This window comes from Myxocyprinus asiaticus, chromosome 13, assembly GCF_019703515.2.
Source record: "Myxocyprinus asiaticus isolate MX2 ecotype Aquarium Trade chromosome 13, UBuf_Myxa_2, whole genome shotgun sequence".
Classification (NCBI taxonomy): Eukaryota; Metazoa; Chordata; class Actinopteri; order Cypriniformes; family Catostomidae; genus Myxocyprinus; species Myxocyprinus asiaticus.
This window is the reverse complement of record NC_059356.1, coordinates 13,902,861-13,927,451: the sequence shown is the minus strand read 5'-3', so window position 1 is coordinate 13,927,451 and position 24,591 is coordinate 13,902,861. Positions and strand designations below refer to the sequence as shown.

Here is a 24,591-nt window from a genome sequence, read left to right as displayed (position 1 = left end):
GATATCGGCTGTTGCTTTACACGGACACTACACTTGACAGAAACGGCTGGGGGAAAGATCAGTGACAATCAGTTGACATCTTCTGTCGTGTTTTCTGTCAGAAGCAAGATCATTTTGTCAAAATCATATAGCATTCGAGTGCATGTTAATTTTTTCCCACCACTGGGATTTTAAAACACCAGTAAACGCACCTATTCATGACATGCCATTAAATGTTATTGCATATGTCAGAGCTCATTCTGGTAGAGAGAGAGAGAGAGAGAGGTAAGAAAAACTGCAATACTGCATTAATTAAAAACAAAAGTACAGTAGTACAGGTTTAGTTATAACACATAACATGATTTTCTTACATTTCCCTTATGATAAACACTATTTACTGCCAAAACAATGAAACTAATCCAATGAGAAATACAAAATTTTCATGTTGAGCCTTTTCTCTCCCTGTCTCTCTTCTTCCTGGTCATTGTATAAAGCGTTTTTCATTTTAAGTTTAGTAGGGGACATTCGCACTGAACGCGTTTTTGCATCCGTTCGCACTGTTTTTCAAAGTAAAGCAGTGTCTTGTGCAGGAACGCCTGTAAATATGGGTCTTTCCTACAATTGTTTGACATTTAAGTCCCCATTACAACTGTGTGTGTTATTTATATTGTTTAATTTCACCGGATTACAATTTTGATAGGCTTGTTAAAAAGAATAAAGACTTTTTATAATGTTACACACTTCTGTGGACTTAAAAGTTACATTTTAAATTATTGAAATCCTTTTCTATTACACTGTGTCACTTCCTCATGTCCCAAAAACTGCACAACAAACATCTTTGACAAAAACATGAAAATGCTAAATCAATGGATTTCTGTTTTTCCCCCCACATACAGTTAAGAGTTTAGTGTTACATTCTCTCACTAACATGTATTCATTTGTGGTAAATGTGTAATTTTAACACTGATAATGGAGGTTTATTGTGTGTCCCTTGATTTATTGCGCACCCTGTTATGTCATGATACCATGACCTTTCATTGAAGATATATGTTAGGAAATGACATCACACACACCGGAGGTGTACATCAGCCATTCTGAAAAATTATTTTGCGTTATTTGAAGATTATAACTCTATTGTTTTATTCATGTTTTCCTTTTTTTGTGGTGATAGTCATATGTGGTCAAGCATAACATGTCCACCCTTATTATGGGAACATATATAGGAAATTAATATAATTAAAAATTTCAATATACAGTATTTATGTTAACAGGAATAAAATCATAAATATTAGTTTAAAAATATGTTTCATAGATATCAATCACAGACCATGTAGTGGCTCATTTATCCAATGAATGTCCACCCTGATGCTGCCCATTTAACTGGATGGACATCTGAATTTTTTAGCAATTTAGCTTGACCAGAATGACTAATACAATCTTTAATATGTCCCTGTAATGATGAAACATGAAGAAACTTGTAAAAGTATGTTTTATTTTTCAAAAGTTTCAAAGCCGGAATGTCACCGAATTGTAGGAATGACCCATTTACGATATGGACAGAGTTGCAGTTCTGCAGCTCTTTATACAGTCCACAGTAACAGTAAAGTACAGTCTAGTAACAGACAACAATTTAAATAATTACATTAATAGTGGAACTCATAATAAAATTATAGAAAGGACAGGACTTGAAGATTTGGTAAAATTGTTTTGGTCTGTGAGACAGTGGTAATGAAATAAAGTACAACCTTTGCCAAACTTATTTTGTTTATTAAAAAATTAAGCATTTATAAATAATTTACAATACATTAATTAAATTATTACAATTTTAAATGTATTAATAATAATTACAAAAAATAATAATAAATAAACTATATTTAAATAATTAAATTAAAAATAATTACAAATGGACCTCATAATAAAATGATAAAAAGGTATGACATTACCCCTTTAATAGTTGGTGAAATGAATTTGGTCTGTGAGACGATGATGGTGAAATTAAGTACAACCTTTGCGATACTTATATTTCAATAAAAAATAATTTAAGCCTCAATAAATAATTTACGGTAAATTATTTAAAATAAAATTTTTTTAGGTAATAATAAAATATAGCAAAGCAGTATGTGCCACAATAAGAAAATTCAATGGCTCGAGCCCTCAAATGCACATCTGGGCATTATAAAAACACCTTGCAGTCCTGACCTAGAGGGCACTGCTCCATCAACTTTCTCATTCACACACTATTTACCCTGCACACATGTTTATTTACCCATTAAATTCTCTGTGCCCATTTCATTCATACCACTGCTTCACAAACTAACCTACCTAGCCTCGTGCTAAATGCATGAGTGTTCTGGAAAATTGAATTGTGCAACTTTATCACAGTCTACCCTTCCTTCCTGTGTTTGATTTGCTGTCTTGTACTCTGTTAGCTAAAATCCCAAATGTTTAAAAAAAAAAAAAGTCAGTGTTTTCTGATGCAAGCATTTGGATACCCAAAGCAACTTCATTTCCTCTTTTCCTCCTTGTTTTACACCTCACACAACTCTTTTCTCTGTTATGCAACTGCAGATGGGCACTCACTTCCAAGCTTAATACTCCTTTTCCACAAACATGTTGCTGGTTTCCAGATCCCCCTGTCGAGCACCAGCATCATTTTAGTGGAAAAGGGGGCTCTTTGGAGAAAAGTGAAATTATTTATAAAAACAATTATGCAATGAGATGCAGATGCAGTGACCATTGTGTACTGTATATCACGACAAGGCCCAGATATGCATAGAAGCCATATGGTTTGAATGATAGATTATAGCCACACACTGCACCACTGGGAGTCTCCTTTGTAGTTTGCATGTAGAGGACATTCACACAGCACATAAGCTGAGCTGCACCTGGTGTCTCTGCAGTCAGGGTGTGTTATTAGTAGCACCTCTTGCATTGTCTTTCATCAGAATGTACTGTAGCCATGACATCCACACTCTCCACATGTGTAACATAACCAAAGCCTTTCTCTCTGAAATGTGTCTAGGCTCTATTTAATTTTATTTACCTCTAGGTCACAATTTAAGGTTGTCTTTGACATTGGGGTTGTGAGGACAGCTGAAGATTTAGTGCCTTTTCTCACTTTCATTCCATTAGTTTCACTTTCATCCTCTTAGTGCTCCATTTCTATAGCAGAGAATGCTGAAATGGCACTATGCAACCTTGAGAAGAAGAAATATCTCCAAATTGCCTGTGTTTCCCATCTCTTCTGTCACAGCTTAGGATAGATAATGAAGGGTGCCATCAGCCAATCAGTGCTGTCATGACGTAATTGTCATGCAGCTTCACAGCCATTAGGCACATGATATTTATGGTTCAGTTGATTGGTTAAAAAAAAAAAAAAAAAAAACTGGACACGGAACTTGGTGCATTGAGCAAAGATGACAGATTTGAAATTGTGGCTCTCCAAAGCAACTGTCAGCTGGGTTTAAATACACATATTTTTATGTGAATTTTGGGATGTTGCATAAAAAATGCTGGATGGAAACACCAAAATGTGAATAAAGTTTCCAAAATGTGCCTAAAAATGATGGAAACACATTTACCAAATACATCGATCAGCCACAACATTAAATCCACCTACCTAATATTGTGTAGGTCCCCCTCGTGCTGCCAAAACAGCGCCAACCCACGTCTCAGAATGCTATTCTGAGATGCGGGTTGGCGCTGTTTTGGTGGCACGAGGGGGACCTACAAAATATTAGGCAGGTGGTTTTAATGTTGTGGCTGAGTAGTGTATATTCCTATAGAATTTATATAGGAATATAGATGTGCATCAAAAACGTTGTTTGACTTTGCCTCAACAAGCCATGCCAATCCATAATTTGCTCAGAGGATATCACCAGATAGCATCTCAAATGTTGCTCTGGTTATTCTGAAATGCCAAAGACTGGCATTAAAATGACTGGCTACTATTACCTCCCAGAAGTGTCAAACACGCTTTCCCAGACATAAGGCATCTGCCACTGAACACTAACAAACATGTTTGTTGGAGCGTTTTGTCTGCACGCTCTAAACCACTAGTAGGGATTTATTACATTTACATAAAATTTCCATTTTCATTTATATTTTGCACCAATTTCCGCAGAAGTGACAATTTGGTTCTCTTAAACACATAGGATGGAAACGCTGCTTTATATGCAATATTTGCAATATTCCGATTTTACACGGATGGACACATAGCAATTGAGGTGAATGGGAATGCTAAAGAATAGCTTTCTCCAGGTGCTATTGACTTTTTTACTTTCCAATGCCCATCAAATATAACATTTATGGATGGACAAAATCTATTAAGATCTCTCATTTCAGAATCTGTGAAATGATGCTGATCTAATAAAATATTGAATTATTTTCTAGTGTCATTGCATAAGGATTGTAATCTGTTGTAATTGTTATCATTTTCTATCTGTTCTATTTTTTACTGTCTGTTTTCGAGGTCTGTTATTTGGATAGCCTGGATGAAAATAGCTGCCAAAAGAGAGAGTTCTGGATTCAGTGACAAGACCAAAATGAGAGGATAAAGGAGAAAGAGAGATTATGAAAATGTAATTTCCATTGACTTCAATTGTTTTTATATTGAACTAATACTAAGATACTTTCTATCCCCTAACCCTATCCCTAAACGTATCCCTCACAGCATTTTGAAATGTTCATCAAGACAATTGGTTTATAAAACCATTTTCTACGTGGGCACATTTGGGTGGCCCACACACTGATAACTACCAAAAATCAGCTAATTCTAAAAATCTGACAACGCAAGACAACAGTGTCATTGGATTTTACTCTGCTTTTGATGTCAAAATATAAACAACACTCATGTATTGGATAAGCTGGTAAGAATGCCAGTAAAGGTGTTTATATACAACTCAAATTTGGGGTAATGGGTAATTTGAAATCTATATGTGCCGATCAGTTTATAACTTACCACGAATTTACCCAGATAAAGGAAAGACGTTTATGAGGTTTACATGATCACACGTGTTGTCGGCTTATGAAGTATAAGTGATGCACATGCACACATGCACTTGTTTTTCTATAATGTTGGGGAGATTAATATGCCCTTCAAGTGGAGTCGGAAATATCGTAATTACAAGTTCTGAGCACATGAATGACCCTGCGAAGTTGTATTAACGAGTGTGAAACTCGGAATTCTGGATGATGCACGAGTTTCCGAGTTCGGACATTGGAAGAAGCATGTCGACATGAAAGATGATGAAAAGCAATGATTTTGCAAAATTATTTCAACTTCTGTAATTTATTTCAATAATATTCATTTGTTACATACGACAATCAACTAATGACTCACCCTTCGCAGTTTATTTTAAGCAAATTAATTAATATTATGTTATACCATGCATTAATAAATCAAATATGTCATTTATACAGTAAGTGATGCATGTTTATTCACTAATGTTTATTCACCAGTAAAAAAAAAAAAAAGAGCATTTGCCATCGTTCACTGCGTAATTGTTTATGTTTGGCTTCTTCCGTATTTTGTTTCCCACATGAATGCATGACATGTCGTATTAACGAATGCCCGAGTTGGAGGTACAAGCTTCTCAGGTGCACTTGAAGGCAGCATAAGACTGTATGTAAATGTCCTCTGTTATGATTGGTTAACTTTAATGTATGTTTAAAAACAATGGTTATTTACTCAAAGGTTTCAGATTTAATGTCGGCTCTGAAATAAATTGCAATAGTGGGGTTGCCCAAAGCCAAATACATCAATACAATAATACTTTATTCATAATGTGAATAATGACTTTAAAACAAACAATAAATCAATATAAATATAATGAATAATATAAAAAATATGTGTTTAGATTTGCTATAGGTGTAGGCATGCACCTGCAATTCCATGTGTCTCTTATCATCTTTGATTCAGTTGGCAGGCTTTAATTTTTGCTTTAACTTTTTGTTGTGTTTTCTTTTGAAACATCTTTTGAACATTTCTCTTAATTTTCTCCTTTGAACTATCATAACTGAAATCTGTTTTCACGACGCTAAACCGCCCCCAGTTTATGATGCGTTGCCGGCTGCATCTATTCCATGTATTCAGAAACTTTGCATATTGCGCACAGTATAGATACACCATACTGCAGAAGTAGCACAAGTAGTATGAGAGTATGCTATTCCGAACATAGTGATTTCCAGGCCTGGAAACAAAATCATGGAAAAGTAATTGAAATTTCTATACAGAATATAGATTTTTCTGTAGTTTTCCTATGCCTAGAAATATGTCATCAGCAAGATTTTGCTCTTTTTTTTTAGAGTAAAACTTGCTGGCATGCCATAGTGATTTCTGATTTGTGAGCAAATTGTTCTTTTAAGTCAATAAATAGGACAGAACAGTTCACAAATCAGTCTGAATGATTAATTAGCAAACTAGTCTGAATCAGAATGATTTTTACAAACATGTATCCAGCAATTCAGAATGATTGGAAAGTTCATTGTCAAAAAGGGTGCGAACCCTGAACATAAGTGGTGATTCCTTTAACACTTCCTTCACTGGGATTCTATGAGAGCATAATGAGCACTTTTTTTTATTTATTTTTTAAGTATCTTATTTTTGGACATTAGTCATTAATCAATGTATATTCGTCCTGCCTGGAGGGCCAGCTTCTCTATATGATTGTGCAAGTTCTCAAGTGGGCGGGACTTTGCAAAGAAATGGCCAATAATTGAAACGGTGATGTAGCACATTTATTTTAGCTTTGATAATCCTAGCTTTTGACTGTTGTTGTTTTTAAGTATTACTAAAACAGTTCTGAGAAAACACCAAAAAACTAAAAAGTTTGTGATTCCCCATGCTTGTAAAGCACCAGCCACCACTGATGTCGACATAGTACATAAAAATGTTTTTTTCAAAAGAGCAATATTTTATCTCAGCTCTGGTCTCCTGAGTACTTTTACAATGCAGGTAAGACAAACTGTGGCAAAATGACAAAATGGTTGAATGTGAGGGGGGAACCTGATGAAAGAGTGAGAGATCAATTAAAAGATTAAAGCATCAGCTGAACTCGGGGGCGAGGAGAGATTTCACAAAAAGCGACGTGCATTCCAACATGATGGTTCAGCCATCCAGGCTGTTACCATGGAGATGCAGGAGAGTGTTGGAAAAATGCCTTCATACACTCAACATGTTGCTGACCATGTCTTTGCATTTGTGGCATTGTGTATACATGCTCCAGTCCTCTTGGGTGACATGGGCTCTGTTCGCATTAAAAGCAGAAAGCAGCTGTGTCTTTTTCTGCTCAGATTGCATTGACCTTACAATCTTCATGACCCCTGTCAGACGTCATGTGTGGAAAATGGTGTCCACAGCCACTTGTGTCAGCATATTAGCAAAAAAGAGACTTCCTGCATTTCAGGACACATGGCCATTGTGGTGAAGTGTTTTGTTTTGCTGATCAGGATGTTTAGGTTTACCATATCCTCTTATTTTTTTCATAAAGATGCTTTTAAATATAGTCGGTCATGGGTTGCTTTTTTGTCCAGAATACATAGTGTATTTGAGCTTGCTAGTGCTTGTCCCCCATAGCACAATAAAATATGACCGATTACTAATAGTGTTTGTCAAATATCCTGACCTGCAGTTTTAGCCGTACTCTACGGTACATAATGGCCCGCATTCATACGCACGAATTTGTGCATAAACCCTGTGCGAACATTTTTATGCAGCAACCATGATTCATCAATAAGTTCACACCATATATTCCGGAAATAAAGTCGCACATTAATATAAGTCACACCTGATCAAAATCATGTTGTCACTCATGTATAGGCACTGACAAACCGACAGACGTGTAATCAAAGTCCATTTCAAGGCAAGTCAGTCCATTCAGTGGCCATCTTGTGAATGCTCCCTCACAGCTGTTTTTCTATTGATACAAGCATAAAAGTACACCTACAATCTACTAACATAGAAAGACCAAAATCTCCAAAGTGGTTGGTCAAGAACAAATTTCAAATCAACAGTAGTATCGTAAATTGTGCATCTTTAGCTCAGATCACGCTAAAAAATGCTTTTTTCCCCAGGCCGGTTCAGCTAAAGTGTATGTGCATTCTCAAGTTGATTGACAGACGATGTCTGTATCTAAAAGTGATTGGCTCTTTTACCTGTAAGGTGGGACTTCCATTTCTTCATCCACCATATTTTATATTCTAATTTATTCCCATTTATTTTTAAACAAGTGCTCCGTCTTGGGCTAAATCGGTGGTTCTCAACAATTTTGACACTAAGGCCCCCTTGGACACTAAGGTCCAAGAAAATATTCAAAGTCCCCTCATATAGGCCAGGATATTTGCTCTGTTACTTCTATAGTAATGATGACAAAGCTGCTTGTTTTTCAAAGTTAGTTAACATAAACTAGGAATGTGAATAGATTAAAGTAAATAATCGTGATTCATTTTGTGATTCCAGAAGTTGTTAAAGGGAGTTGATGAATTAAAATAATAAATAAAATGTCAGTTTACATGTTGAACATATGGATTTTTACTGGATTTTAGCATTTTAGCAGATTATAGTAAATTAAGATTATTATATCATAGTTTATTAACTTATTTTAAACACATTTTAAGTCATCTTGATGCCACTTTTGAAGTTTGCTGAGGCCCCTTTGTGGGCCCTGGCTCCCTGGTTGAGAAGCACTGGGCTATATAGACTCTGGTTTCATGTGTCAGGCATTTGGAATCAGGAGTCACCGACTTTCCTTTAGCTGCTCAGCATGTCAGGTCGCTCCGTGCAGATTACCACAAGATCTATGCATTGTATTTGGGCTTTAATCTGGAGCATCTGCTTTAAGTAATCGTTTTTCAAATTTAGTTTGTTTCATGAAAAAAAATGAAAAAAAATGCAACAAATAATCCACATCTGTGTATAACATATGTAACCGTGTGTGCTTGCACATACAAATAAACACATTTTAGTCTGTGAGTGAAACAATATGCATGTTGTATTTTATTCATTAACGTAAACGACAGTTGATCAAGAATATTTCTAAATTTGTAACCTTATTTGCTATGCACTAAATGTTCACTGGCTGAATGTTTTTACTGATGAAACATCATTTTGTGGGGATGTGAGAAGTTGCAATTTACAGCCTTCTTAAACCCAAAGTATGCATCGATCAAACAGGATGCGTGATGCAAATCTCGTCATCAGCAGAGTGCTCGAGCATTGAATGCATGCAGCCCAATTTTTCTAACCGCGCGTCTTTTAATGCACAGAATGTGTATGCTCCTGAAATTTTTTGCACTAATTAGTGTGTCCACAAGGTGGCAAAATTCACATTTGAGCCGTATTTGTCACGAAGAAGAGCTAGAAGAAGATGTAATCGCCTCTTAACAACAGGAGACAAAGGTAGAAACGACAACAGTGGATGTGCATGTCAAGAGCGTATGTGTGAGGAGGTCAGGAGACACCTGCATTTGTATAACTCGAGTCTGAAGGAATATAAAGACATCTTTATGGGTCTAAACTCCTGAAGATAAATAGTCCAGTATCGCATAGCAGTCATAGTGTGGATGTGCCAAACATCTGTGTATGCACACACAGTCGGAGTATACTTTGAAATGCTTGCGTTCGACTGTACGCAGACTCTGAGTGTTTGCGTCAAAATCAAAGTATACTTTGGGCTTTAGAGTAATGGTTATCCTGTTTGTTTGGACAGTAATGTTATTGTGGATGGAATATATAGTTGTGCAAAACATCAGTGAGCCACCACCATGCTTCACAGTGGGGATAGTATTCTTTTCACTATAAGCCTTGTTGACCCCTCTCCAAACATAGGGCTTATGGTTGTGACCATAAAGCTCTATTTTGGTCTCGTCACTCCAAATTACAGTGTGCCAGAAGCTGTGAGGCGTGTCAAGGTGCTTTTTTGTGGCAGTGGCGCAGTAAAGTCTTCTCTCTGGCAACTCGACCATGCAGCTCATTTTTGTTCAAGTATCGTCGTATTGTGCTCCTTGAAACAACCACACCGTCTTTTTCCAGAGCAGCCTGTATTTCTCCTGAGGTTACCTATGGGTTTTTCTTTGTATCCCGGACAATTCTTCTGGCAGTTGTGGCTGAAATCTTTCTTGGTCTACCTGACCTTGGCTTGGTATCAAGAGATCCCTGAATTTTCCACTTCTTAATAAGTGATTGAACAGTACTGACTGGCATTTTCAAGGCTTTGGATATCTTTTTATATCCTTTTCCATCTTTATAAATTTCCATTACCTTGTTAAGCAGGTCTTTTGACAGTGCTTTTCTGCTCCCCATGGCTCAGTATCTAGCCTGCTCAGTACATTCACGTGAGAGCTAACAAACTCATTGACTATTTATACACAGACACTAATTGCAATTTAAAAAGCCACAGGTGTGAGAAATTAACCTTTAATTTCCATTTAAACCTGTGTGTGTCACCTTGTGTGACTGTAACAAGGCCAAACATTCAAGGGTATGTAAACTTTTGATCAGGGCCATTTGGGTGATTTCTGTTATCATTATGATTTAAAAAGGAGCCAAACAACTATGTGATAATAAATGGCTTCATATGATCACTGTCCTTAAATAAAAGACATTTTTTTGCATGATTGGTCATATTTTCAAAATCAATGCCAAATTTCACAATTTCTGCCAGGGTATGCAAACTTTTGAGCACAACTGTATATACTGGTTGCATAAAATACTTTGTATAGGCAAAATAATCTGAAAAAGACTGTGAGAGGGCAAATGCTCAACATGTGTCTCTGTGTAAGCACTTTTTCACTTTGGCCCCCTACCTTGCTGACAGAATATTTACAGTGAAGGTCAGATTAAATCTCAGAAAATGTGACACCTGGCACTGCAGTGCCCTCGTCACCCGTAATGGCACTGTGTGAAAAGGCCTAAATGCTGCTGGCCTGAGTCCCATTGCTTCTGCCATCATTCATTACCATACACCCAAGCAAACTGCTAAGAGTAAACCTGAAAGTGGGTTGTTGAAGCATAACATGTCCATGGCTATTTTTATTTACATAAATATTTTAGGTGAAAATGTGGTTTTATTTTTAATCACATTTTTGCTGTCACTAGCAGGACCAATTTATGGTCCTGCAGTGTGATAAATTAATTTTTAAAAGTGTAAATATTTCTTGTAGTCTCTCAATTAATATGAGCTCATAAAATCTGCATGCATAGTTATTTGCAAGAATTATGTTTAAAATGGTTTTAGATTAGGTAAAGCATGTCACAGCGTAAATTGCCAAAAGTATTTCATGTATACTACCCAAGCAGAGGTTGGTGGTATGACCAAAATCTTTTATTTTTTCATTAGTATACAGCCAATCAAACTGCAGAGCTCACTTGCCACACATTTCCTGAATGGACTTTTATGGCTCTTATATCTCACTTCATTAACTGATAAAATTGTGCATTTTCATTTAATTTTGAATAACAAGTGAGTCATCTCATAAGGCTTGTTGTGGATTTTGTAACCTTACATTGTCAGACTGAATTCATCATGCGGATTGCGTCTCAGTGATTCACTACAAAAAGAAAAGCAGATTTAGCTTCCATTAGGACTCGTTTCATCATCTTACTGCATGGGCAACTGATCTGCTCAAATAAGATGTTCAAATTGCTGAAAGCAACCGCATGCAGCTTTACAGTGTGTTATGAAACATTTAGATAACCTGGCTTATTCTCTTATTAACTGCTAATGGCTCACTATAATATATCCCTTCATACAAAACAAAGGGTGAGCTATTTCTGCTATATAAATATATGTTTGGATTTGGAATAGAATACTATCAGGGTCGTTTCTAGGTATAAGCTGTATAAGCGGCCGCTTAGGACCCCCAAGACACCAGGGGGCCCCGGAGGGTTTTCAACATCCATTTGTTGACTTAAAGGGATAGTTCACCCAAAAAATGAAAATTCTCTTATCATTTACTCATCCTCATGCCATCCCAGATGTATATGACTTTCTTTTTTCAGAAGAACACAAAGATTTTTAGAACCATATTTCAGCTCTGTAGGTCCATACAATGCAAGTAAATGGTGACCAGACCTTTGTAGCTCCAAAAATAACATAAAGAAAACAAAAGTAAGCCATTCAACTCCAGTGTTTAAATCCACATCTTCAGAAGCAATATAATAGGTGTGGTTGAGAAACAGATCAACAGCAACATAGCACTTGTATTGTATGGACCTACAAAGCTGAGATATTCTTCTGAAAATATTTGTTTGTGTTCTGCTGAAGAAAGAACTTCATAAACATCTGGGATGGCACGAGGGTGAGTAAATGATGAGAATTTAAATTTTTGGGTGAACTATCCCTTTAACATAAAATTAGATTAAAAATGCAAAAAAAGATGACAACTAAATGGCACTTACTGAGTAATAAATGCAACATAATGAGGTCATGTGACAAATGGAGTGAGGTTTCACTTACTATATTTAAAAAAATAGTAGGCAGTAAAAAGTACATAATTCTCAGCATTCAGTAAGTAGTAAGCTTGTATTCTTTTGGAACATACTGTAGGCAAAGAGGAAAATGTGAGAGGGCAAATGCTCAACATGTGTCTCTGTGTAAGCACTTTTTCACTTTGGCTCCCTACCTTGCTGACAGAATATTTACAGTGAAAGTCAGATTAAATCTCAGAAAATGTGACACCTGGCACAATTCTTTCTGCAATTGTTGTCTTTTATGCTCAGTTGTTTATTTTAAATGCTCATTTCAAGCAAATCTGCCTTTATTTTCCTTAAACGTTGTAAGAGACCCTTCATACAGTTATGTTTGAGGTTTGGAGTCCAGTAACAGTATTTGATACTATTTGTCTGTCTATGCTCTGCAGGTGGCTCCCCACTGAGTGAATTATCATGGCCGTCCTCTCTAGCAGTAGTGGCTGTCTCCTTCTCGGGTCTTTTCATATTCGTCTTCCTCATGCTGGCCTGCCTGTGCTGCAAGAAGGGTGACATCAGCTTCAAGGTGAGCGCTCATTCCTCATTAGTCGTTTCATCCATTAAAACATCCTTCCAAATTAGAGGAAGATGATAAATTAATCCCTTCTTCTACACCTCACCCTAATTTTTGTAATAGGCTCATCACTCACTTTACTGTGTTTTTACCACAACCTATTATTAATGTGGCTTGATGTTATCTTGTTTTTTTTCCTCAGAAGTATATCATGTCATTCAGCCTGTTAAGTTTAATCTGTCCATCTACACATGTACCCAGAGGAACATTTTATTGTTCAGAGTTTGTTCTTTCATAGCTCAGAATGTAATTTCTGTGCTACTAGCATCACCAAATGAAAACTGCAAAAATAATGGTTGTTTCCAAACAGGTTTCCCAAACACTCCCCCTGTCTTCTATTGGTCTGTAAACAGATAGTGCTGCCCCAAACTCACACCATTGATTGAACCATTGTTGCTGTGTCAGACAGGTCGAAATTCCTGCTCAAACGGAAATGTTTAGATAGGGCCACCAAGCCCCAGTGTTTACACTTTTATGGGAAATCAATCTACAAATTGTTTACTTATACAGTCTTAGCATATTAGGCTGGGATAGAGGGAAATATTTTAACATAGAATAAAATATTAACTTTGTCTCTGATGTTTCTCCTAAAATTCATTAGGAGATAAAAAAATAGACATAAATAGGCCTGTCGCAATTATTAAATAATCGTCTGCTTGCGGTTATTTGATCTAACTGCGGTAATTTGAGATAACCGCGATTAATGTGCATTTCAAATTCCAGTTACATTTTAATGCATATTTAAGAGTTATTCTCTCTTAACAACTTACTATCAACTGACATCCTGAATGTCAATACAGTACAATACAACCTACTGTACATTCTATATATACTATATATACTTTTTTTTATTGAATAATGTGTATCTATATAGTGCGTATTGTATACTGTACAGTGTATGTTATTATTTGTATATTGTTGTGTGTAATTATGTGTATATCAGACGTTTAAATTGTGTTGTGTTAATTTGATGTTATTGTAAATTGTCTCATCACTGTCACGACTGCTATGTTGATCGGAACTGCACCCAAGAATTTCACACACCATTGCAATTGTGTATATGGCTGTGTGACAATAAAGTGATTTGATTTGATTTGATTATATAGGCTAAATGTCATCAACAGCGCGTTTGTGTGTCATTCAGTTGATCTCCGAGTGTCAATGAGCCGTACCACATATTTCAACCAGCAGCTCCTGTCCGGAAGAGCTTGTGAACCACTTATCAAGCACTCTGATGTGCACGCACCAGCGAAAATATAAACTAACTATGATAGCGAATGCAAAGCGCTCCAGCTTCACTTTAAGTAAACGATCGAGTAATGGAAAATATTTCTGGTCATTGTAAGTTCTTATATGCAGTGTTAATGACACACAGTGACACAGAGGGTGAGACGCACGCTTACTCAATTTCTGTGGAGTGATAAAAGTGATGAAGTGGAATCTCAAAGGTTTTGCTTCATGAGAAATAAGGGTTCTTAGGTTTAATCAAAGAGCATTAATATAACTTGTGAAAGTGAAGAAATTAGGACAGAAATATTTTACTATTGTATAATATAATATAATATATCATTAAAAAAATATATAAAAAATATATATAACATTTTTTATAAAAATATATAATATGAAATAAAGGAGTTCCAAAACAACAGTGTAAACGTAAAGTATTTAGAAATATTTTAACTTTGTTTTTTCTTTTTTTTCATTTATAAGTTTTTAAAGCCTTAAAGGGAAATCATATTTCCCTATTTTATTATTTGATTTATATCTTTGAATTTAAATATGAAATATGACAGTTTATTTGATAATTAATCGTGAAAGCCCTAAAAGAGACAGTTAATCATCATAATCGCAATTATTTGTTTGACAATTAATTGTCAGCCAAATTTCATAATCGTTACAGCCCTAGACACAAATAAGACAACTTTTGACTTACAGGTAGAGTATTGACCTGTTTCATGTGATGTCACTGTATGACCGTGCCGCCATATTTGTGGCCAAAATTCCATATGTTTTCAGTGTGCTGCACTGTAAGATGCAACATAAGCTTGCAAAAACTTTGTTCCTATTTATAAATCTCGAAAAAATGATACTGCTGTTTACTTACCAGAGCCAAAATGTTATTTTTCTTTCAATAAAGTTATATCTTTCAAGTGACACAGCTTTGTTTCGGCAAAGTTTCCTGGGACTTGGCATAGATCAAAAGCAATTTTTTTTGATGTTTTTCCTGATATTGTTTCATGGGTGTTTGTCCATACACCGCCACTGTTTCCTCCCGCTGATGGTCACAAATATGGCAGCTGTGAGGAAAAATTGACGACACTGAAACAAGTGAATAGTACTTTGAAAGTAATGTAGCTAGCATCAGGCCATAACCACAATATACACTGATGGGGGACAAGTCCCCCCCAATAATCAAATATGGCCAAATTGTACCCCCAATAATTAATATCCTTGTTGTTCTGCTGCAGTCAATAATTGTCATTAATTTGTTGCAGGAATAACACAATGGTTTAAAAAAGTTACATTTTTAGCGTGCTCAGTTGTATAACACCGCTCGCCAATGTCATATGAGATAGCCAATCAAATCGATGAAGGCGGGACTCAAATTTAAGAAGCTGAGACATGGTGCTTATAACTACACTTAGGGGTTAAATTGGAAAATTTGTGGTGGGGGAACCCTAACAACTGCTCCAGAACGTTCTGCCCCAATTTAACACCTGGATACATATATAACCCAACCAATACTGAAAAGTAAAATATATATATATTTAATTTGACCAAATATATTTGAATGGCGTATGAAGTTGCTGCCTATGTAAAGCGTTCCAAATATCTGACTTATGATGCTCCATTTAAGTTAGGATGCTGCCATAGAAGGCTTTAAATAAATGTCTTTAAATAAATGTCTTTAATTAATTCTGAATTTTGTACAGCATCTCCTAAGAGTCTTCTTTTAAAAGAGACCATTTTATTTTGTGTATGTCTTGTCAGATTTGTGCTCAAAAAATTAGCCACCAGTTAAAGACATTTTTTTTTTTCTATTTTGACCTTGACAGTAGTGGTCAGTATAAACTGTTTTTGTATGTAAAAGAGCAGCGTTAGGATTCTTGAAGAAAAGATTGTGTTCTACTGGGGGGAAAACACAATGAGGGACAACTTGAGGACACTAAATAATTTTGTGTATTTTCTTTTTGACAGCCAGCTGACACAGTCATGTCATTTTACAGATACATCAGTGATGAAAAGAAATTCAAATTATATTCATCTTTACTTTTAGACAGCACCTAAAAAGACGCACATGCAATGTAGACAGTGTTTGTCTTGTACTGTGTGAACAATGTATCTTTTAAAAACAAAATGTATCATTTTTTTTTTATTGCATTTAAAGCCTTAATTCAGAAAATTATTACATTCAGTGCCTTTGCTATTTTAAAGGACCAAAGAGAACCATTATATTTGTGACCTCAACACCTGTGACCCCCCACCCCCAAAATGGTTTGGTCCCGCCTAATGTTTAAGACATGACAACAGCCTTGGCTAGCATAACTCAGATCATTTGATCTTGGAATAATTTTTTTGAGTTCATATTGAAATCTCTTACTTTTGATAGCAGACTTTGGTATTGTGACAAACTGTGTTGAGATCTCTTCTGAAACACTAAAGGAGACCCATGTGAGAAGATTACTAGGGTCTTTTTAAGCCAAAAATCTCCTTTTATTCTCTATTTAATGTTATTTATGTCTAGAAAAAACAAATGAATCAAGAAAGGGATTTCATTTATGATTTAATTTGTACCTACACAGTTTTGCAAGGAAACGTAAATCTAGACCATAACTTTTGCTGTAAATACTGTAAAAAAAGATAATTTTGTCAACTTTTTGGGATAAACAAGAATATAGACAAACAGCCATGGACTCGCAGCCACATACCTCCAATTTTGATATATTTAATGCTATTGAAAATGTATCCACTTATTAGCTTATATTTATAACTTTCTTTGATCTTGCTAACATGCATTGTGCACATACCAGTTTAAATTCAAGAATACAGAATAAAAAATAGTTAAATGATAAAATTCATACTTGTAATTTCATTAAAAATATCTGACCATGTTGTTTTTCTAGCTACTTATATATTCAGTATCCTCAAATGTGATAACATTTAAAAAATATCAAAGACTTCCAAATTGTGGTACTGTCAAACCAAAACTGAGCCAACTATAATTGTCATTTTTTTTTTTTTTTTCAAATAAAAGTGTAACGATGGCTCTGTAGCGCTATAAAAACATTCCTCTGTTTGTTTGAGGGGCTCGTTCATAGATTTTTAAAATGTAGGATGGCACGAGAACCATCATTTTATGAATAAAGTGCTAGCTCATTTGTTTGGGTTAGGTTTAGGGTTAGAGTTTCTTCGACCAGTCAGGTAGCGCTTTTCTGATTAATTTAAATGACTCTTTCCCTGCCATCCTATGTTTCAGAAATCCACAGCAGAGACGGTTTAGCCAGAGATGGAGCACTTGTATTAAAAAACTAAATTAGGAATAAACTGGAACACCCAATAGGGCGGATGTAGAAAAGGAAGTCCCTCCTTACAGGTAAAAGAGCCAGTCACCTTTTAGAAACACCCACATCGTCAGTCTACTCGAGAATGCACATGCGCATTAGCTGAACCAGCTTGAAAAATATCGATTTTTAGCTTGAACTGAGCTAAAGTAGCACAATTTATGGTACCACTGTTGTCAGATTTAACTGCTGACTTGAATTTTTTGCTCATAGTCTTGACAACCGTTTTGGAGATTTCGGTCTTTCACCATTCAAGTAAATAGGAGCTGTAATTATATGCCATTTGTTTACATAGAAAATAGCTGCCTGGGAGTATTTCAAAGATGGTCACCGATTGGACTGACCTGCCATGAAAGGGACTTTGTCCGTGGGCCATCCAGCTAGGCACAGCAGCATTGAATAAACCAATGGCGTGAGTTTAGGGTGGGACTATTTGTTTGACCAATGGTAAAAGGAGGGAGTGTTCTGGAATCTGTTTTAAAATAGTGATTTAGCAATTCTGTTTGGTGACACATTACACACTTCAGTAAAAAGGCTAGATGTTTGATGGTGCCCAATATATGTATGTTTTGGTTACTGTATAAAATCAAACAGTCTCAAAGAATGGGTCTACCAATTGCGATAATTAACCTAATAAAGAAATGAACTGTTCTGCATTTAATGACTTTTAATTTTGATAGAATTTACTTGTAATGAATGGTACAGTAAACACTGCACGTGTCTGGCACATGGGGATTTTCTGCTTAGGCTGTCTGTCAAATAGATATTTTTTTCCTGTTTGCTCAGCAAGAACAAAAATTAGAGGGAACATTTGATGTTTGACAGAGAATATGAACAGATGGGGACATAAGGATAAGTTGTTATCAGATTTTGTTTTGAAGAGCATAGTTGAGGATTAATGTATTAGAATAAGTGGACTGTGTGGTGCAGTGTGCATCCACATCCACAGCAGCAGTCAGAGAATGACACACTATATAAAACCACTGCAGCACATGTACCCTCAGCACACAGTCACTAATATACTCCCTATAAAATCGGGCCTCAGTACTGTCTGCTTTTAATAGGATTGTCTGCTTTTAGTGTGTTTCAGTGGGTGGATGGTTTGTCCATGTCTATCCCACACTGGGCTGTTTGTGGCAGACTGTGAAGGTAGTTCTAGTCCAAGGAGTCACAGTGGCACAGATAATTACAATGACATATGGTATTCTGTGGATATGGCAAGCCTGTCCATGTTTGGATGAGCGTTCAGATGGAATACAAAGCTGACCACTGCTTTGTTTATTTTTATTATTCTAAAACCTTGAATGCTGCCTGGCTGCCTACATAGGCAGCTGCCTTCTATGGCAGCATCCTAACTTAAATGGAGCATCATAAGTGAGATATTTGGAATGCTTTACATAGGCAGCAGCTTCACACGCCATACAAATAGCACTTCTCACATGCAGCACAGACTCACTGATTTTAATTGAGGTGACACAAATATATTTGGTCAAATTAAAAAAATATATATTTTACTTTTCAGTATTGGTTGGGTTATATAAGTGTATCCAGGTGTTAAATTGGGGCAGAACGTTCCGGAATGGTTGTTAGGGTTCCCCCACCTCAAAAATTCCAATTTAAGCCCTAAGTGTATTTATAAGCACCATGTCTCTCGCTTCATCCGCTATTTATTTTTACACAGAGATCGCCACATCTAGGGCTGCACAATAAATGTAATAAATAATCGAGATTTCAATTACAGCAGTCACAATTTACTAATCATGGAAAGTGTCAATTATAGCAGTCCATGTGGGTCTACTCATGTCGCATCAAAAGTTTACATTTAATTTTCTGTTTCGTTTTTATTTACAAAGTTTCTATTTGAAACCAATCACAGCTCGCTTTCTGTGTATAATTGATTTAAAATTGTAATAAAAGGTTTGTTTTATTATGCTGCTAAGAGGGCCAATGTATAGCTGTCCGTTTAGGCTACTAGTTTTGATTTGCTGATGTTTAAAACAGCAATCATTGAGGTCATTAAGGAACACAGTTCTCTGCTAGTTTTGGCTGTGTAGCTGACATAAAGTATAGAACATGCAGTTGACCCCCCCCCCCCACCCCCAAAAAGTATTTTAAAATGTAAATTCTATTAATCCAAATTAATCGCAATTACAATAGCCAGGGAAATAATTGGCAATTATGATTTTTGTCAAAATCATGCAGCCCTAATCACATCTTTTTAAATCACTGAAAAGGTAAAATCTAATTTGCGTAGATTCAACTTAAGATTGATACAAAACTCAAATGGTTCTTGTGCATGTTGTTAATGAATGTGAATATGTGGAACAGAAAATGAGACTTGAGATCTGACAACTGATATTCAGTACATAATTACTTCCGTTCCTCACTCAGAGCTATCGTATGGCTTCAGGAGACTTGAAATATAGCGCACAGGTCATATGGACTACTTTTATGTTCTACTTTTATGACGGTCTGGGCACACATGATCACTATGAGCTGCATGAAGATCAAAAATTCTCCTTTTGTGTTCCACTGAAGAAATAATAGACTCACATCTGTTTACTGGAAGTGGCTTGAGAAACTACTGATGTCCCACAATGAGAGCATCATATCTAAGTTCTAAAATACTGTATGTCTAGTCTATGCTAACAGGTATGTGATTGATGCCACTGGCTCTATTTTTGTGGCCACGCTAAGCGCAGCGGTTTTGTGCAACCACAGTGTGCTACCTCTTATCCAATTTTCATGAGAGTACCAATTCTAAGCACAATTTTCACGGCAATGCAAAGCACAAGTGGGCATGGGTGGGAGTGTTTGCGCTGTCTGTGGGTGTATGCACGCAAACTGTGGGTGTATTGTATGTTAATGAAGTGGCACAAAGCGCAATTTGATATTTTCCTGAGAAATAGGTCATTGTGCTAAGATGTTTCAAAAGCACTTCTGTTTTCTGTGCAAAGTCCAAACTCAGTTCTTGCATTTGCAGTTTGGAGATTGTCCAAACTCTGAAGTAAAATATTTGGATTTGGTGAGGTCATTATATATGTCGACCACTTCGTTATTTTGGTTATATTTTCATTTCGTCTGAAGTGTAACTTAGATTTTGAAATATTTTTGGTGTAAGTTCTCAATAAATAAATGTCATTTTATAGCAAAATCGACTGGTAGAAGTGAAGTGCATGCCAAAAAAAAAAAAAAAGATCCCTCAAACCCAATCCTAACCAGAAGGCCAATAAAATCACTGTTATATAGCCGTGATTTGTAGTCATATTGATCAATATGACTACTAGTACTTACATTCTCTATAATGTAATGGAACATACATCCTAATCTTGACAAGAACCACATTTTCCATGCATTTAAAAGGAGTGTGTCACTGACATAGACATACAACAAGGACACAGTTAATGCATCTTAGCTGGTTTTAGAGTGGTTTGGGACACTTGTCAGCTGGTCAGGCTGAGAGACCAGCTGTTTGACCAGCTAAATGCAATCTTGTCCTATATTAGGAGACCAGCAAAGCAGTTTTTTTTTTCAGTCGAGTTTTAATCAAATTCCACCATCACTGATGCCGAACAATAAAGTTTTGATAGGCCCCTGGTAAATAAAGAGATACTACTGTCTCCTCTCTTTCAAATAGAGTATGGCCTGTTAGCACTTTCATAATGCATCCATAATTCATGAATAACAGATATAAAATACTTAAATGCACTGTGGGAATTAAGTGAAGAAATTACTTTGCACCCTCAGGTGGTACTAAGTGATATTGCATCGATTTGTCTCATGCCCAAGCTCTTCTGATGTTAAACCCTCGATTAGCAGACAGAGTTCAGTATAGATTTGTTTTAAATTGGACAATGATATTACATTTTACAATCCAAGTAAAAACTCATGCAACTACATCCTTAACTTTTCTGATGGAGTAGCATTTGAAACTATGCAGTAGCCCCAAAAAGTATTAGCATGCTTAAAAGAAGAGTTCACCCAAAAATGAAAATTCTCTCTTCATTTACTCACCCTCATGCCATCCCAGATGGAACACAAATGAAGAATTTTAAGAAGAATATTTCAGCTCTGAAGCTCCTCACAATACATGTGTATGGTGACCAAAATGTATAATTTACGATTAACAATGGCAAAATATATCAAAAAAATTATATTAAGCTCCAAAAGCACATAAAGGCAGCATAAAAGTAATACATACAACGTTTTTTAATCCATGTCTTCAGAAGAGATATGATTGGTGTGGGTGAGAAACAAGATCCATATTTAAGTCCTTAAGGAAGAATCAGTTACCCTTAACCTTCAGACTTTCTGGATGTTATACATCTTTAAATAGTTTTTTGTGCATTTACAATTTTTTTCATTTTCACATTTCTGGAATTTAGCCAGTAGCCCCATGCTTTTCTCTAGCTCCCCCACCTGCTCCACTGTTTCTGCATCTCTACCACAAACTGCAGATGTTCCTCTCAAATGGTTCCATACACAAAAGCCATACACAAAAGAACACACAGAGTATTTTTATTTATTTTATTTAGTTTTTTGCAGGTAATCTATATTTTTTAATAAGTTTGCATAACTTTATATGAAAGTGAACAATGGGGCAAAAGGCCCCCCCCAATGGTGAAAGACCTATAATTTATTCCTAAAACATTAGATGGCAGAAATATCTATTACAGCACCTTCCTAAACCCCTGTAACACTGCAACAAACTGTTTGACATTAGTGGGAAGGAATGGATTTGTTGCAATAGATGTGCAAAGTGGGCACATTTTGACTGCTGAAACAGGCAATAGAGGTTCATTTGTGAAATAGGCATGTACTAAAATTTTAACTCAAATTTACAGAGTTTTTCTATAGGCAGAATAAATCAGAGATTGTTGTAATATAGTTGACATTACATAAAATGCCCAAAGTGATTGAAATGTTTCCAATTTTGGACAAGTTTTTTAACTTTTTTTTTTGTAAACAATTCTTTAAAAAATGCGTTAGTCCATTAATATTCAGAATATAGCATTTTCCCCCTATCATCACACTTTGGGACAACAATAAAACAGATTTTCATTAAGGGGTGGTGGTGGGGTGCCGTGGACTTTAGTGCTGTTGCACTAATCAAGAATTAATGCATTTTTAATGGTTTTCAGTACGGGTCAAAAATGACCCCAAGGACAAAAGAGTGTGCAGTTTCTTAAGACAATAGGAGGGTTAAAGAAATATAGCCCAAGCCCTCTTTTAAAACTAAACATTAAAAAAAAGAATTTAGTTCTGAAACTGAGAAGTGCTATCAAGAGTTTGCAGATGCCACTTGGTTTAGTATTTTATTATCATTGCAATGTAATTCAGACATTTTTAAATGTGGCTTAAGTGTCCAAATATTTTTGGGGCCACTAAAATATGAATACAAGGAAATTGAAGAAAAAAAAGTCCCACAAAATATGAACACAATCAAAGAGATTTATTTTTATGCAGAAAAGGTTACTAAATGAAATTAAACAATTTTGGTATGCACTTTATTTTATTTAATCGTAATATGTAATAGCAAAAACTCCCTAGTTTGAAGGACAACTTATAAGTATTGTGTTTCTTTTTCAGAACCGTGAGGAATATAAGCTTAGAACAAATCCTTCCTACTCATGGATGTTTATATTGTAACTGTAACATTGAGCAAAAAAGTGATCTTCCCATCTGCTTCCTCAAAAATAGTGGAAGCGCGGTTATTTTCCCTTTCCTCTGCAAATCCTGATTTTCTTCAGAGAACAATAGTGATGTTATTAAAAGAAATAGTTATGACTTCTTAAAATAGGAGAGGTTTTAATACCACAAGAGCAGATAAGAAATGTTGTCCATTGTATTCAGATATACAGTATAAAGAAGTATGGAGACAGAAATATTCCTGTATCCAGCTTAAGTAAAGAATTTAAGAATAGGCTCCATTTCATTTTATGAGCCACTGCCCACAGGATGCTGAATTGGAATCTGAATTGGAATGACAGGAAGGTGAATTTACTGAACACTACAGATCCCCAAAACAGATGCTCAAGACCCAAACTATATTAGTCAGAATTCGGTTGCATGGGCCAACATGTGGAGCTGTGGGAACTGGATAAGATCAAGCAGATGATGGCTTAATATTTCATATATGTATCCACCTCTGATCAATTATATTGTAGACAGTATAGTGTGTTTTATGTAAATTGTGTATTGTGTACTATGTATATATATATTTTTTGTTTTGTTTTTTTTATTTTTTTATATATATATACAAATAGTCTTCTTCTTTGTATTTATCTTTAACTTCTGTATTTATTGGAAAGTCTTGTGTACTTGCAGTCTTGACTGTTTTGCCACTATTGCACCATAATTTCTCTTGAGGGATCAATAATGTATCTTTCTTAAGTTTTCATCTGCAAACATGCAATGACAAATCAACCATTAAAAGGATTTTTGTCAGTATGTGTAAAGAGCTATGAAATAATAACTCTACGGGGTACTGTACATCTGAATTTCTTGCTTGTGTCTGAATTATGTCATTGATTCTTTCCTACTTTTGTTCCTTGCAGGAGTTTGAAAATGCGGAGGGGGAAGAGTGCCGAGCTGATCTATCCACTTTAGCCTCCCCCAGCTCTCAGAATGATCCTGAGGTTTACATCCTGCCCCTTACAGAGGTCTCACACCCTGTGTCCAAACAGCCAAGCAAATCATGTAAGAATATGCCCTTAGACCTTCTATTAGTGTACTTTTACATCCAAGTATGCAGTGATTATAGAAATCATCTACACAAAATGTTCAAAAATTCATTTGCATTTCAAAATTTACTCAGTTCCAAACCTGTAAGATTTTCTATCTTCTGTGGAACACAAAAGGAGAGGTTTTGAAGAATGTACTGACCGTTATTTTCCATAAAATGAAAGTGAACGGGGACTGGTGCTATCGGGTTCCAGAATGATAAAAAAGCACAATAAAAACACTGTAACAGTAGTCCAGATGATTTGTGCACTATTTTCTAAGTCTTA

At 35.7% G+C, this 24,591-nt stretch overlaps 1 protein-coding gene across 2 annotated transcripts in view; it reads left to right on the top strand.

Annotated features, from left to right (window-relative positions):
• Positions 1-24,591, top strand: part of LOC127450637 (serine/threonine-protein kinase LMTK1-like) — a 65,591-nt gene that overhangs the window by 20,437 nt on the left and 20,563 nt on the right. For both annotated transcript variants that reach the window (XM_051714887.1, XM_051714889.1), the window contains exons 2-3: positions 12,838-12,971; positions 24,139-24,280. In XM_051714887.1, coding sequence (XP_051570847.1) covers positions 12,838-12,971; positions 24,139-24,280 — 276 coding nt within the window. The remainder of the gene's footprint in view (positions 1-12,837; positions 12,972-24,138; positions 24,281-24,591) is intronic.